Source organism: Denticeps clupeoides, chromosome 5 (assembly GCF_900700375.1).
Source record: "Denticeps clupeoides chromosome 5, fDenClu1.1, whole genome shotgun sequence".
NCBI lineage: Eukaryota > Metazoa > Chordata > Actinopteri > Clupeiformes > Denticipitidae > Denticeps > Denticeps clupeoides.
In genome coordinates, this window is record NC_041711.1 from 1,031,981 (window position 1) to 1,048,813 (window position 16,833).

Sequence of the window (16,833 nt, forward strand, 5' to 3'; positions counted from 1 at the left end):
AGGAACTCACTTGTCCTCCAAATCCTCCAGATCATGATCCATCTGTCAAGTGCCAGAAAAACACAACAAGCACCTCCACACAAATATTAGGACTTGAAGGATCTGCTTCTGGTGGCTTGGTACTAGATACCCTCAGAGGTCTAGCGGACTCCACATGTCCACGGGTAAAGGCTGATGCATGAAGCAATAAAGTCACTAAGCCACCTCTATTATCCTGGTGTCGTGGTGAGATAACTTCTCGACCAGATCTTTTTAATCATGTTCCATATGAAAGCAACACTATGGACACGACATAAAGTCCTTTTCACTCCAACATATAAGATGGTTACTGGTTTTCATCTTCATTGTCTCTCAGCGACTGTCCTGTAAAAGACACTGAAGCTGAGACCCAGAAAGAACTTTTTAAACGTTGATCTGCAGCAATTTGTTCCGTCACTGAAAGAGAATCCATTCCAGCTCCTGACTCTGCAGCTTCCCATAATGAACCTAAAAACAGGTCTTCTGATGGATTTGAAAACGGGAGATGAGCCACTGTACAGTTCTGATGAAAATGTAAAGGTCTGTTCTCCTAAAATACAGCGACGTATGAACGTACTGCCGTAATTACCATTATTACAGCCTCGGTGTCACCGTAATGTCGAGTTATAAAAACCCCGATATCGATATTAGAGTGTCGGCATTAGAGGTTCTATCTGCGGTGAAGGATCTGAGGTTCCTGCAGGTGTTTTTAGGGTGTCGTCGCGCCTCCATGGTTTTTCTTTTGGTCAAAGGGATTTTAATGTGCGATTTGCTTCAGGACATCTTGAACTTGACAGTCCTACGCTTACTATAATTCGCCGTTAACGGGTTGATGAATGGGACACATCTTACCATCTTCGGGCTCTGAGGGGCCATCGTAGGACTTGTCGATGGCGAACCGGAAGCTCTGGTTGCAGCCGCGGCCCCGGACCATGTTGGTGGGGGGTCGATGGAACGGCACGGCGGGCTTTGCCACCTCTGTCATGGCGGTCTGGAGACTCTCCAACGAGCTGGACTTCTTCAGGCCCAGTGTGGGACCCAGGTCTCCTGGTGAAGGTGGACCTGGGACAGGGGGACGACAGAAGAGGAAGGATTTACAGTCACACAGCGTCAGGCGCTGCCTGGAAGCGGCTCTGAGAACAACGGAGACTTAACGTAGTATCTGTGTGCAGAAGTCTGCATCATACGGCAGTTTTACCGACTTTATCGTGATAAACGGTATTGTTTAGGATCACCGTTTATAATGACAAATCTATTATGATGAATTCCTGCTCCAATTAAAAAAGTGCCATGATTTCGTGATACGCAGCAGCACAGCACACGGTGCACACAGTGAAATGTGTCCTCTGTATTTAACAGTCACCACCCTTGGTGAGCAGTGTGGTACTTTGCTTAGTGGCACCTCGGGATTCCAACCTTCTGATTACGGGGCCGCTTCATTAACTGCTAGGCCACCTCGGTACCTTGCACGGCTTCTGTCAAACCTCCCGTGTCAGATTGGAAGATGCTTGACAAGCAACGTCCAGTCCCAGAAAAATGGCTCGGTCGCGGAACACGACACGGTCACAGCTCGTCCAGGCACACAATCAGCTCCAAAACGCACCATCAAACTGCGGAGGCCGATCCGCATGAGAGACAAACGACCTCAATAATGACGGGAGACAACGTCTCAAACCACGAAACCAGCCCCATATACAGTCTACTGCTGAAATAAAGTTTAGAGAACCACACACACGGATAAATTCAATCAAAAACAGACCGACTCGCATCCTTTCAACCTCAATCAGCAAATCAGACGTATAGACAAAGAAAGAGAAGCTCTGCTTATGAAGTTCTGAAGACAGTGAGACCAGCCTGTCCACCACACACACACACATGTAAAGACAGGGTGACAGCAGAGACCATGATAACACTCCGGGTCAGTGTGTATAGTGGAGAGGTGGCTGATGGGGGATGGGGCGGGGTTTGGACATGCTGGACGTGGCGTCTCTCGGAGATGGATGGGGCTTCGGTTCTCCAATTCCCTCTAGGCAAGTCTGTTCTTTTTCACAGAGGAAGTAGAGATGTCTCACTGACACACACAGTCGTGCAGAGCAGTAAATAACTTTTATCCGTTTTCGCCTCTCGCTGCTCGGCCGCGGTGCGTGTTTTTGGGTGAGATGGACGCTGAGCCGTGAAACTGGGCGCCTCCTTCAGATGTTATTATCGCCGCCTTCGTTTCCCCTTCGCGTCTCTCAGCACAGGAAGAGGAAGGATTCTGCTGCGGCAGCAAAAAGCGCCATTAGATCGAGAGGCTCGTGCTGAATCTGAACCCACCGCGCGTGTGAAAGGACGAGGGACAAGTCGGTTGGATACATTTACAGCATTTACCAGACGCCCTTATCCAGAGCGACTTACAACCAGTAGTTCCAGGGACAGTCCCCCCCCGGAGACACTGCTCAGGGACATGATGGTAGCAAGTGGGGTTTGAACCTGGGTCTGGTAGTAAGTGGGATTTGAACCATAGGCCAGTGTGTTACCCACTAGGCTACTACCACCCTTTCATACGGTACGGTACGTAACGGAGACGGGCAGGACAGGGACAGAACAAGAGAAACAAGTAAGTCACGCCACAGAAATGGATTCCACTTTAAACCCACTTGTGGTTCTGCTCGGGATCCGTCTGTGTGTGCCGTGTGGCCCCCTTTTGCCCCTGGTGGCCCACGAAGCACTGGGACAGTCCAGGGGACACAGGGACACCGCAGTAAGGAGAGGAACGGGGAGGAGGAGGGCGGAGTGACTGATGGTGCGCTGCTGGGGGAGGTTTTAGTGAGATTGGAGAGCTGGACTCGGCTCGTAAAGCACGCGGCGTAATGAAATATACGGCAGCGCGGGACGGGGCGCTCGGCCAGCGGCGTGGGCGGCGGCCGGCAGAAAAGCAGCAGCAGCAGCGTCAGCACTGCTGTCCCCCGCCTGTCAATACCAATCAGCACTCGCATCCGTATCCGCACAACACACGCGATCAATGGCGCCGCATTATACCAAGATGTGTGATCAGAATAAACTCGTGTTCAGAAATGTGTGTATTTGGTGCCGAGTTGGATATTGTGAAGGGGTGTGTGTGTGTGTGTGTGTGAGCATCTAATTGAATCTGCTTTAAACAAGGACAACAAAGTGTCTGTGCTGAGTCGGCCTCGGCGTCCAATCAGGCTGATCTGGAGTCAGTACAGATAACAGACACACCGAGCAGCGGCACACACCGAGCGAGGGTCCTGCAGCTTTCAATTCAGGTCATCAGAGGTGTGTGTGTGTTTCAGGGAAATCAAACTTCTAGAATTTACTCTAGATATTGACTTGTTCAATCCGTCCCTCCCCCCAGCTAAACATCCAATCACTGTTAGTATGCAAATTAACCGGGAATACGCTGCGGTTTTACAGCGGATTTTGCACTCGAATCGCATCTTGGTCGTGCGTCGTACCTCCCAGTCAGACGTACAAATACAGAACTGGAGTTCAGGTAGCAGCATGTTCAGCCTTTTTAACATCTCGCCTACTTCTCAAGACCTGAACAACATGGAGACAAGTTATTTATAGTGCTAAATCAAATGCATTTCCCTAAAGGTCCCTAAAGGTGACATAGCGGTTAAGGAAGTGGCCCCATAATTGTAAGGCTGTCGGTTCGAATCCCGAGCCGCCAAGGTGCCACTGAGGTCCCCTTGATGAACGTCCCCACACGCTGCTCCCACTGCTCACCAAGGGTGATTGTTAAATACAGAGGACACGTTTCACTGTGTCACTGTGTGCTGTGCTGCTGTGTATCACAATGACAATCACTTCAGTTCTCTAAAGGGTTTTTTTCATCAATTATAATCTGATGACCCTAAGATCAGCCTTCAGGTGGGACACCATAGTTGGACAGGTCTTAGGGTAGAGGCCTGACGAAGTGCAATCCAGTTACATGACAAACAGTTATCCAAACTACCCCACCCCTTTCTTTCCTCCGTTGCCACTATGTGCCCCCTTCACATTTCTGTCTGTTCCCTCATATCTGCCTGTCTAGAACCGGCCTTGGTGAGTGTGTGTGTGTGTGTGTGTGTGTGTGTGTGTGTGTGTGATTGAGAGAGAGAGAGAGAGAGAGAGAGAGAGAGAGAGAGAGAGGAGTGCCACTCACCTGTTTTCAGTCGGGTCAGAGAACCAACGTTACTCTCGTCTGGCACTGAAATGATGGAGAGAAACCATTTGTTCATCAGTCAACCAATTAGGAGCCATGTTTACCGCTCTGAGAAACAGACGCCGCTGCAGGAAAACCAGTCATCACACACACACACACACACACACACACACACACACACACACACACACTTTTAATTAAGAGGGTCTTTACATCTGAAGAAGACACACACACACACACACACACACATCAAAATGGAATGAGTGACGATGAAAAGTGGGTTTATCTACAGGTGTGTGATCCCATTAACCGTTACTCAACAGAATACTTCTGTACAAAGCAGCAACAAGTTAAATTGCTTCTCTGAACCTCCCTGTGTGTTCGTGTGTGTGTGTGTGTGTGTCTAATCCTCACAGACCAGAGGGAGCCGCGGCCGCCACAGGCATTGCACCATGGGACGCAATAATAGGGTTTCATTACACTGCAATTTCTCTTAAATGATCCTTTTCATTTTTCATGAGCTCAGTTTCCCTGGCAGAGGAGAAGATGAGAGAGAGAACCTGAGGTGATGAGGAACCCCTGCTTCTACACATCAGCTGCACACCTGCACATGGAGACATCTTCAGAAGAAAAAACGAACTCTCGCCAATCTATTGTTACATTTACTAACATTTTAAATGAGTTTTTTTGTACTAAAGGGTGACACAGGGGACACATGCCATCAACATGCTGTCCATCACAATGACAAAAATTCTGAAATGTAAACTCATTTAATTCACGTTTTCATTATTTCATCCTTTTCAAATTTCACTTTAGTTTTGTAGTGCCTTTTTATAACAATTTTAGTCATAAATATAGACTTTACACATTTAAATTTGAGCAAAGACTTCAATCTTTCTTTCTTTTTTATATATAATATTGGAAGAGAATTCAAATCGGTTTAATTTTTTTTTGTTTACTCTTTTGTCCTTTCATTTTATTCCTGAAAGCACCGATGCCGCTGTGATGTGGGATAAACGCTCTTGGTGACGTCTACGGAGACGCCGAGAGCACAAAGCTGTCACTACCCAAAGTAAGTTGCTGGCAGACCCCGTTCCATTAACCCCGTTTCAGCAGATATCTGCGGCAGCATCTCAGGACTAATGGCCGACCTGAAACGGACGACGGCCTCGCCAACAGATGCAATCTCCCGGCCGACCAAAGAGGTGATGACCGGGATCTACGGACGTTCGCCAGGAGACCAGCTCCTCACAGCAACGGCTGCTTAAAATAGGGCCTAGCGGTTAAGGTAGCGGCCCCGTAATCAGAAGGTCCGCCAAAGGTGCCACTGAGGTGCCACTGAGCAAAGCACCGTCCCCACACACTGCTCCCCGGGCGCCTGTCATGGTGCCCACTGCTCACTCAGGGTGATGGTTAAATGCAGAGGACACATTTCACTGTGTGCACCGTGTGCTGTGCTGCTGTGTATCACATGTGACAATCACTTCACTTTTCCTGAACACGCTCTCCTCACACAGCACGGCGCAACACCAGAGACGAGATGCGCGAGCGAAAACCAACCAGTTCTCCTCCTAGACGGGACCCCAATGAGTGAAAGTGATTGTCACTTGTGATACACAGCAGCACAGCACACGGTGCACACAGTGAAATTTGTCCTCTGCATTTAACCCATCACCCTGAGTGAGCAGTAGGCAGCCATGACAGGCGCCCGGGGAGCAGTGTGTGGGGACGGTGCTTTGCTCAGTGGCACCTCAGTGGTAACTTGGCAGATCAGGATTCGAACCAGCAACCTTCTGATTACGGGGCCGCTTCCTTAACCGCTAGGCCACCACTGCCCCTCGGGCGTAATGAGGTGTATTCCGGCGGAATGAAAAGGGAGGAATACCCTACCAGGGTCATCCTGGGCTAACTAAGGAGATCAGAGGAGTGATGGGAGCCCCGCCTCCATCCACATTTAAAGCACATGTACCTGATGATCACCATAACCTGACAGCCTTCAGCAGTAAGAGGCTTTTTACATTTACGGCGTTTACCAGACGCCCTTATCCAGAGCGACCTACAGGCAGTAGTTACAGGGACAGTCCCCCTCTGGAGACACTCAGGGTTAAGTGTCTTGCTCAGGGACACGATGGTAGTGAGTGGGGTTTGAACCTGGGTCTTCTGGTTCTTAGGCGAGTGTGTTACCCGCTAGGCTACAACCAGACCAGCTTTTTATTCACGCGGAGGGATCCTCCATCACGTTGTCACAGCGTTGGAGCTACAGGCCCCGACAGCTCACACGCACACGCGCGCTCACGTTGGTGTTCATACCCAGGTCCATGCTCTTGGAGGTCCTGTCGCTGTGGCGTGGAGGGGTCTGCAGCTGGGCCGCGTGGTGAATGGGCTCCTTACTGCAACGAGTGCATTGTGACATTTAAATACGGCAGCTTACTAAAATGCAGGAGCTTCTGCTACAGGTGTGCTGCTTCCTACCTTCTCTGCACGTAGGCGGGCTTTGAGCTCGCCTCAGGCTCAACCATCAGGTGAGATGGAGGAGGGGGGAAACCGTCGTCATCATAGTCTTCCTCCAGGGGAACGTAGCAGCCGTTAGGATGTTTGAAAGAAACTGTCAGAAGATATGAGAAAAGATTCATTAAAAAGCCTTGAAAAAGAACGTGTGCAGCAATTTATTGTCCTGCTTTAAATACAGACGTGTCAGAAGACAGATTTAAAAACTCTACTGCTCATGAGTAGGATCTGCAGGACTGTGTACAAACGAGCAGCCAGACAACACACACACACACCATGGTCAAGTGTTCATGGTCAAGTGTGAGCACTTATCCTAGATAATGGAGGACCTTGTAAAAGTGAACTCATCTCCTCAGAGGCTCCCAGCTGTGTGTGAGGCCACTTGAAGGCTGGCAGCAACACTGATGGATGGGGATGTGTGTGTCCAAGCAAGAACACTTCACGGTAAGTGTGTGTTTGCAACGTGTGAGCTATTTCCACACCGTTCCACCACACCATTTTGTTCATTTGATGCCGGCTAGCCTTGTTATTGTGGTGGACTGTGCGTTTTCGTGTGTTCAGTAAGAGGATCACATCCATTTACATTTGTGGCATTTATCAGATGCCCTCTTAAACAGAACACTTTACAATCAGGGGTTACAGGGACAGTCCCCCTGAAGACACTCAGGGATAAGTGTCTTGCTCAGGGAGCAAGTTACCCAGTGTTACCCTAGTGTTACCCACTAAGCTACTACCACCACTCCAACTAATCAGTGGATCATCTCAGCAAGTTATGAATAGACATGAGCTTTTGTTTACTCTCTTGATGGGATCTCTGGTTTGAATGTGGTGAGATGGGATGGTAGTTGTTGGTGGGACGTAGTGAGATGGGATGGGATCTGTTGGTTTGAACGTGGTGGGATGAGATGGTAGTTGTTGAGATGGGATCAGTTGGTTTGAACGTGGTGTGATGGGATGGTAGTTGTTGAGATGGGATCAGTTGGTTTGAACGTGGTGTGATGGGATGGTAGTTGTTGAGATGGGATCAGTTGGTTTGAACGTGGTGTGATGGGATGGTAGTTGTTGGTGGGACATAGTAGGATTGGGTTGGAACTATTGGTTGGACATGGTGGGATGCCATGAATCCCCCAGCTTTCTTTAACTCTCTCGATGGAATCTCTGTGTTGGTCATGGTGGAACCGGATTTTAACTGTTGGTTCGGACGTGGTGGGATGAAGGGGGCATCATTGTTGGGGGGAAATTAGACAGTAAAATCTTAATTCCTCAGTAATTCCTGAGGGGGATATTTTCCACTATGGTGAGATGGGATCTGTTGGTTGCACGTGGTGGGACATGGTGGGATGTTCCTTAAGAAGGCTGAGGGGATAGGAGCTACTGTCGGTAAGGATCAAATGCAGTTTAGAGTGTGGAATGAGGCGTATCAGCAACAACACATTTACCAGACGTCCTTATCCAGAGCGCCTTACAGTCAGCAGTTACAGGGACAGTCCCCCCTGGAGACACTCAAGGTTAAGTGTCCTGCTCAGGGACATGATGGTAGTAAGTGGGGTTTGAATCTGGGTCTACTGGTTCATAGGTGAGTGTGTTACCCACTAGGCTACTACCACCCTACAACACACATACAGGGCATCCTAAAATCCTCGGAGCAGAGTGTAGTACACTTCCATATTGAACAGGAGATGCCTGTCAGAAGGGAAAAGGGCTTTTGTGCTTGCTGCAGAACTCTCCGGAGAAAGGGAGAGGGAGAGCGAGACAAAGACAAGAGGGAATTTAAAACAGTTTGTTGTCCTTTTCAAGTAAGACGCACAATAGGCATGTATGCAAATACGGCCCACTTAGACACCATTTCATCAGCATAATGATTTCAAGGTCAGACCTCCACACATGAAAGCACTTAATAAATCTGCACCAAGGCCTGCTATTCAAGCCCATTTTATTACATGATACACAAATAAGCGTTAATAAAGCGAGTTATTTAAAGTGGGTAGGTAGGTAGAAACAGGCGAAACACGGTGAAAAATGGTCACCTGAAGTTTTTTATTTTATAATTGTATAAATGAACAGGTCCCTCCAAACCCATCAAGGCAGCACAGGGAGAAGCTACAGGGAAGTCAGAGTAGATGTTACACCCCCACGTTGGAAGGTTTCTGCACTCACCCCCTGCGCTTTCATAGATGCTGTTCTCCACCATCTGTGGCAGAATGGACGTGTTGGGCTGGACGTGATGCTGCTGCTTGGGCCGAGGTTCTGGAGTCGGCCCCTGACTTGCTATGTTCTCCTGAGGTTCCTAACAGTGCAAGACACTTCATGAGACCAGAACAGGTAGACTAGACCACAGCCTGCAGAATTTGAAACACAGGATTTCAGTGCAAACTGAACGAATGAAAGAAAAAAGGAACATGAGGTGAAGACAAGCCAATCACAGCCTGTGACATCACCGACTACACTGAACGGCACTGGGACTTCCTGGGACTGCATCAGCGCATAGAAGAGACGTGTGAAAGTGGGAAAAGCAGAGACAGCGGGACAGCGGGACACCTTCCTATTATTAACACGTGACACAAACGGTGGCGCATCCATAACAAAGGAGGCTGAAGAAGAAGGAGAAGTGTTCTTCATATCATCATATCAAAGTCCCCTTAAATATATGCACACAATAACACAGCGTGGAAGGAAGTTGGACGGAAGCTTCAAAGGAAAAAGCAGCTTTTTGTTCCCCTTTAGAGTGTCTGGTGGGGGACATGATGGCTCGCTACGTCAACGTCACGCCTGTCACATCACTCTCTCCTCGAGGCGGTGGACACGTCAGTCGACAGACAAAAGGGACGCTGTGGACACACCGGCACACTCACAGACCCGTCCCGTGGGGGACAAAGATGACACGTCTTCCTCGCGGAGGAGAAAAATACAAATTCCAGTCGTCCGGTTGCCGTGGTTTCCAGTCTGAATTAATGTTCTAATCAGCGGCGTGACAGGATGGAAATGTGACACACAGGCAGACAGAAGTGAGAATCTGATAATCCCACGTTCTCCACGTTCTCAGCATCTTTCATTGGAACGACGTGCAAACATCTCCTCAGCTGCATCACAGGGGCTACCATAGCCCGGGGTGCCCAACTGAGACGTCCACCGACAAAGACAAGAGGTCAGGTCAGGTCAGCACCACGGCAGAGGGCAGACTCCTCCAGGCAAGCCCCCGGCTCCCCTTCATTACAGGCCTTCACGGTGTAATCAGATTAGAGACGGGATTAGATCAGACCGGGACGGCGAGAGCAGGATCAGGCTTCCGAGGAGATGAGGCCGCAGCTCAGGGGTGGAGGAACCAGTCACCACCAAAACCATCTCATCAAAACCTTCTCAGAAGCTCCCGTCAAGATCACGGTGTCTACCAGACTAGATGTTCTTCTTCCTTTTTAGGAAATACTTCAATTACAACAAGGCTCCTACGTATATATTTAAAAGAAAAAGGAAAGAAGGCGGGGCTACAGAGTAATTGAATTAATTAAATAGCTGTATTTGCAGATCCTTATATGGGGTTTACATTTACAGCATTTACCAGACGCCCTTTTTCAGACCGTCTGACAGTCAATAGTTACAGGGACAGTCCCCCCCTGGAGACACTCAGGGTTAAGTGTCCTAATCAGGGACACTATGGTCGTCTGGTTTATAGACGAGCGTCTATCCCGCAAGGGTACTACCACCCACCTGATGACAGGCATCTGCCGAATATTATAAATGTAAAAATATGAAAGTCAAGCTACTGAACGTTGCTTGTTTATAGCAGAACATCCTACCAGAACATCTGTATCACGTGTACAACAGTCTGTTAGAGGGAGTGAGTGTCAGGCCCTTCTGTCTCGGTGATTAACTGTGTATTGATCAGCCTGCCCGCACGTGATTAATAGGGACGGAACCACCCCTGGTCGATCGATGGTCTTAACCAACTGCTGCTCGTCCTGATGAGCCTCGTGGGGGAGCACAGTGATAAAGGTTAACAGACTTCCATTACTTTCTTTTAAATGTATGCTTTTCTCCCAGGATTCCTCTGGGTGTGGCTCCATCTGGCCTTTTCTTGCCACCTTCTTTTCTCCTTCAGATATGTTTCGACCACAGAGGGTTTTTAGAAGTATTTAGAGGAAGGTCCTTCTCCGCTATTCAGTGGACCCAGCACCAGCTGGGTCAATTCTATTAACCGTGGCATGAATTCTATTTAATTATCATTCCGGTAAAATCAACTGGTTTCCATGCACCATCCCACCATGCTACTAGTCTTCTACAACTGAGACCCCAAAAAGACAAGGTGGAGAAAACGGGGGTCAGACTGGAATTCCTCGCAGAGGAACTGGCATCAGTTACTGTCAGACACATCACACACACACACAAACACTTACCTGCTTTCTATCAGAAACCAGTGGGCCCCAGTGGACATGATGCTTTTTCTGAAACAAACAGTCGTTCCTTCAGAGAGTTTTAGAAGAGAACTGGAAAAGGAAAAGGGGCTAATGGTCCATCTGGGAAGGAACCACAAAGGAAGACGGGAGAACTGGGTATGGCGCATGACTGGGACACCGATCACCGGACACCATGCACACACCATTCCGGATATTCCACAGGCACAGGTGTCAAGGCAGGTCAGGCTCCAGACCAATCCCAACCACGTTCTACACTATCTGCTCTCCAGGACAACCCGAGGAAGCAGGGGCATGTCTGGCCTGGCCGTGACCCCAAAGATGCCCCTCACTTCAGCGTTTTATGTTTTCCTGTCATTGTCCACGGCTCTTCCTGTAAAACCTGCAGGCCTGAGAGGCACAGGGTGACAAAGGCTAAAGGCATGAAGCTGACCACAAACAAGGAAGCAGAAGATGGACAATCTGGTGCATCAAAAACACGAATTATTTTATTAATAAAAGGTAAGCTTTCATGTCTACTTTTTTTTACATTTAAAAAACGGATTACTTGTTGAGGCCTGAAGATGAAACAGTTTTAGATGCGCACCAGTATTTCCAGGTAAGAAAGATGCATGCAGCCTTTTTTTTTTAGATGTTTATTTCAGGCAAGTTAGTAAAAAAAGAAACAGAATAATTTGAATAAATAATGAGCGCTGGACGACAGCGAGGTGACAGTGGCAGACGGGACTGAGGATCTGCAGAGTTCATGCGGCTGCTGCCAGGCTGGGGAGGAGAACTACGGCACTTGGACTGGTTTGGGTGTAAAACACACCAAACAAATCAAAGAACAAAAGTTAAACTTCATCTTCGAAAGCCTACCAGAGAAGTGGATTCAGAGGAACACATGGAGATGCTTCTGCCTACCTGAGCAGGCGAGCCTTCCACACCCCTCAAGACCACCAGCTGGATGGAGCCACGCAGGTTCCCCTCGCTGGACATGGACCGGCGGAGGGTCTCCATGGCATCGTGGTTGGAACGTCCCAGGAGGGACTCCTCATTAACAACCACAAGCTGGTCGTTCACACGAAGCCGTCCGTCCTGGTGGGGGGAGGCAAGGTCAGAGTTAGGAGACCAATCCACCACCACACGTCAGCTCCAGCCACTGTTGTTGTGATCCACATCTCCACCATATTATCTATGGTCGCTTTATTCATTGTTATTCATGTATTATGACCATGATTTACCCTGATCTGAATCCAGTTAATGTCTCAGGTTGGGCATGTGGAAGTGAGCTGCTAAAGCCTCTTTGGTTAAGCTCAAAGCCGATTAGAAGGATCAGATGTATGGTGGCAGCCGTAACCCAGAGAACGATCCCGTATCGCCGTGGTGAGGACGGGCTGAAATGAAATTGGATCGGTGAAGGCACCTGTGCTCCCGGAAATAAGCTAGGCGGAGATGGGAGACGGCGGCCAGATTAGATCTGGGCAGGGCTGGAGACGCTAAACGCTCCCTGGGGGGTCAGTCGCACAGCAGTCAATGTAAACCTCTGAACTGAGCCATCGACTGGTCTTCATCTGGACTCACCTCCACTAAGAAGGTTCACGCACACATTTCGAATACATCCATAACTGTACATGCAGCTATAGAACATTGACCATCCTGAGGAGAAATAAGCAGGAAGAAACAGGAAGTGGCTGCTTGTCGCACTTTACTCCTGAATGCAGTGAGCCTTCATCTGAAGGAGCAGCAGGTGTAGATGAGACTGAGAGAGTGAGGTAACAACCACATCTTCTCATCTTCGGCTGATGGGCCTCCTGACGCAGCTCACTCTGTAGAACCACTGCTGCTGGAGTGCTGGCGCCGCAGCTCCTCCTCTGGGCCTGCGCTCGTGCTTATCATCAGAGAGCCACTACACCAGCCTGCTGGCATTAACGCTGGCCTCGAGTGGAGCCGAGGGCCGCATGAAAGGCAAAGGAGAAATGGAGGACTTCCAAGAAGTCTCCCTGCTCTCACCTGGAGAGGAGTATTTACTGAGCTTCTGGCCTCCGTCAGCACTCGATCTCCAGAAGACTGAAGCAGCCAGCTTTGATGGGCCAGTAGCATCATAGGTCAAGGGGACCAGTGCCCAGTTATTTCTGGTTCTTGGCAACTGTTTTATGGTTCCTAGCTCTTCTGTTGGTGATCTGAGGTAAGAGGCCGTTTACTTTACAACATGAAAGACATGGCGGGTGGACGGGACATCAGGTCTGTGCAGAGACCCCACCCTGTTTATTTCTTTCTTGATTTCTAGTTGGGTGAAATTTTGAAAGATGGGAGAACATGTCATAATTAACCGGTTCTGTGATGTTTGGAGCGGATAAGTAGGAAGGAACCCATTTCTGGTTTCATTTCCACACTGTCTGCTCTATTCAGCATGAAGTAAATATTTGTGAAGGTGGAACATGGACTTGTCTCCACCACCAATGGTTACCTTGTGGGCAGCTCCTCCATGGATGATGGACTTGATAAAGATTCCCAGGTCCTCCCCCGTCTCACGCGACTTGTTGCCCTTCAGGCTGAGGCCGAGTCCAGCCGAGCCGGAGTCGCTCAGCGGCACGTCCAACACCAGCTGCTCCCAACTGTCCTGACAGGGGACGCCGCCTGGCTGCTCACCTTTCTGGTTTTTGAGAACATTCAATAATGGTTGTTCTTTTTACATTACTGCCAAACCAATTAAGACATAAATCATATTCAGTTATATGACGGTGAATGAGCATGACGTATCAGTAGAAAGCGATGAGAAGACACAGAGAACATGAAGGCTGAATAAAATGACAGAAATGAAAAGAAAACATGATGGTGGATTTTAATAGCCTCGTTCAGCTGAAACACAGGGGTGAAAGGATCATTTAGAACTAATAACTTCAGTCCTTGGGAAGTTAAATAAAAGCCGGCAAACTCAGCCAATCAGGAGGCTCCTGTTCAAGCATGGGCCACATAAACAGGCAACACATGCAGCGATCCACACACACATGCACACACCCATGTGTCTCTCTCTCGGTCTCTCCAAGGTGGGGGCGGTGGTGGCCTAGCAGTTAAGGAAGCGGCACCATAATCAGAAGGTTGCCGGTTCGAATCCCGATCCACCAAGGTACCACCAAGGTACCACTGAGCAAAGCACCGTCCCCGCGATCATATATGCTCGAGATTCCAGAAGCTTCCACGTATCTCCATTTAAAAATAAAAAAGATTGCAATATAATCATATAACCCTCCAGCCCTACTAAAAACATGATAAGAAATCTCATTATTAAATCACATCATCAACTCCATACCTGAAAACACACAGCACGTGTATGACCGCAGGGCACCGAGGAAATGGTCGCAGTTAAAGGTGGCGGCTAGATGGCACTCTGTCGTGTGGACAGGCTGAGGCATCATGGGTATTTGGGAGGCTCTGCTATTTGGGTCTGTGCACCGAGATGAACAACAGGAGTGTGTGGGTAAAGGACTGGATAATGTCTTCTATGTGGGAGGGAGTGATGGGGGAAGTGGGATCAATGTCAGAATAAATCTGGGTTCCTCAGTTCTAGACTTCAGGAACCAATCACATGTACAGTTTTGCCAGCAGGAGAACATAGTGGGCAGCGTGTAAAGATAATTCCCTGCGTTGGCATTTGACCTTAAATCAATCTGCACCACATATTTCTTCCAAACTGTAGACGACTCCTCTGCAGGACTCGGGTGGTAGGACTCGGAGGAAGTGCTGGTGATCTAATGAATGCTAGGCCACGATCCTGAAGGCCACCGTTCAAGAGGTCAGAAGAACCCGCAGGGAATGTTCTCACAGGGTGTTGGGTGTTTGCTTCACTACATGTGACGAGATATGAGACCATCAGGGAAAATTGATTTACACAAGTCCCACACACAATCCGGCCACTGTCTGGCCTCAACCGTCACCACGTCATGCGGCAGGACAGAGGAATATCTGTGGAGGTAGATGGGATGAAATCATGGTGACACTGCATGTAGATTACTTTTAAATGATAAATCTGTGCACGGCACATGCTAATTAGCAAAAAATCTCCTTGGCAACGGTGGAATGGAGCGGTTGCCATGGTGTTTTAGTAGGAAGCTGGGTGAGCTGACATCAAAACAGGAAGTGTGGTCTCGGCGTGAGTGAGGGGGGGGGACGGGAAAACAAGGTGTGCAGCTTGACCTCTGAACTCCCTCAAACTTTCACTGTTGAATACATGGTCCCAGCGTAGCGTAGTCAAGCTTCAGGCTGCAGAGATTCAATAAAAGCTCAAAAGGAGGAATTTCTTCCATAAAAGCTCAGAATTCAAAGCGCGAGCCGAAGCTTAATGAAGCTAAAAAAAAAAAAAAAAGCTCAAATGATGAGGAAAAGAGGCTGAATCCGGAAAGCTTTGAAATATAAAAGGAATTAAAGGGGGAATTCAGACCAAAAAGCTCATATCAGAGAGAATAAGACCAGTGCAGCAGAAATGCTGATCCAATATGATGTCATTCACCTGCAATTAATTGAAAGAAATTGAAAGTGAAGTGATTGTCATTGTGAGACACTGCAGCACAGCACACGGTGACACGGTGAAATGTGTCCTCCGTATTTAACAGTCACCCTTGGTGAGCAGTGGGCACCATGACAGGCGCCCGGGGAGCAGTGTGTGGGGACGGGACCTCAGTGGCACCTTGGTGGATCGAGATTCGAACCGGCAACCTTCTGGTTACGGGGCCGCTAGGCCGCATCTGAACTAAACGGAACTACACGACTTTTTACAACACAACTCCACAGCAGAGTTGGTGAAATTTGGATTTGTTTCATCCTTCGCCCAAGGAGCAGCTGGCAGGAGAAGAGAAGGCCATCATTGGGTTCTTTTCAGAAACTCCATCCGTCCCCTCCTCTTCCGCCGAGGTCTCACCCACTTCTGGAGTGAGACGGGAGACGGCTGCGGTGATTGGCTGCACAGCTGCGCTTTTATCAGTCCATCCGCAGCACATTGAGAAATGAACGGGGAAATGAGAGATAATAAACTCAAATTGTGAGTGATGCCTGAAAGTGTGTGTGTTGGTGGATGCCGGCACCATCTGATTGGCAGGATGAGGAAAAGGGCAGGAAAACTTCCTGCAGACGAGGTCTCCGGCGGTGATGATGTGAGGTCAGGTCAGACAGGACAGGAACAGGACAGGGGACAGCAGAGGTCAGCAGCTCACCAGCTCTCTGGGCAGGAACATCTCCTCCGGTCGGGCCACCACCATGGAGACAGTCTCCCCCAGCTTGGTGCTGCGCAGCATGGCCACCAGCTCCTCCTGAGTGCGTCCGGTGATGTCCACCCCGTTCACCTGCAGACCGGCAGTGGACGCTCACCACCGTACACGGCAGGTACTTCAACGCGGCCAGTAAAAGCGCAAACTGACCTCCAGGATACGATCTCCGGACTGCAGGCGTCCGTCTCTCACTGCAGCTCCTTTGGGCAGGATGCTCTTCACCAGGATGGGTCCTGGACCATGAACTGACGAATCCCGCGTCACTACGGTGAAGCCCAGTCCATCCGTGCCTTCAGGAATGAAGGGAAAATGGTTCAGGTTTCAATTTTCTCCTCAGCACTGTTCTCCTGTGATTATAACCAAAGGCGAGAAGGAACCAGAACTGATGCAGTTAGTTCCATTACGAGGTCTCCTCCAACTAAAACATGGTCACGTTTTTATTATTATTATTAATGAGTCATTCTCAATAAGTAAGTGGCAGTAGCCTAGCGGGTAACACACTCGC

General features: G+C 49.0%; 1 protein-coding gene across 2 annotated transcripts in view; it reads right to left on the minus strand.

Annotated features, from left to right (window-relative positions):
- pard3ba (par-3 family cell polarity regulator beta a) overlaps positions 1–16,833 on the minus strand; it is a 71,744-nt gene that overhangs the window by 21,266 nt on the left and 33,645 nt on the right. For both annotated transcript variants that reach the window (XM_028979783.1, XM_028979784.1), the window contains 9 exons: positions 16,479–16,618; positions 16,275–16,403; positions 13,535–13,720; positions 11,989–12,162; positions 8,834–8,963; positions 6,641–6,773; positions 6,479–6,558; positions 4,169–4,213; positions 871–1,080 (listed from right to left, as the gene is read on the minus strand). In XM_028979783.1, coding sequence (XP_028835616.1) covers positions 871–1,080; positions 4,169–4,213; positions 6,479–6,558; positions 6,641–6,773; positions 8,834–8,963; positions 11,989–12,162; positions 13,535–13,720; positions 16,275–16,403; positions 16,479–16,618 — 1,227 coding nt within the window. The remainder of the gene's footprint in view (positions 1–870; positions 1,081–4,168; positions 4,214–6,478; positions 6,559–6,640; positions 6,774–8,833; positions 8,964–11,988; positions 12,163–13,534; positions 13,721–16,274; positions 16,404–16,478; positions 16,619–16,833) is intronic.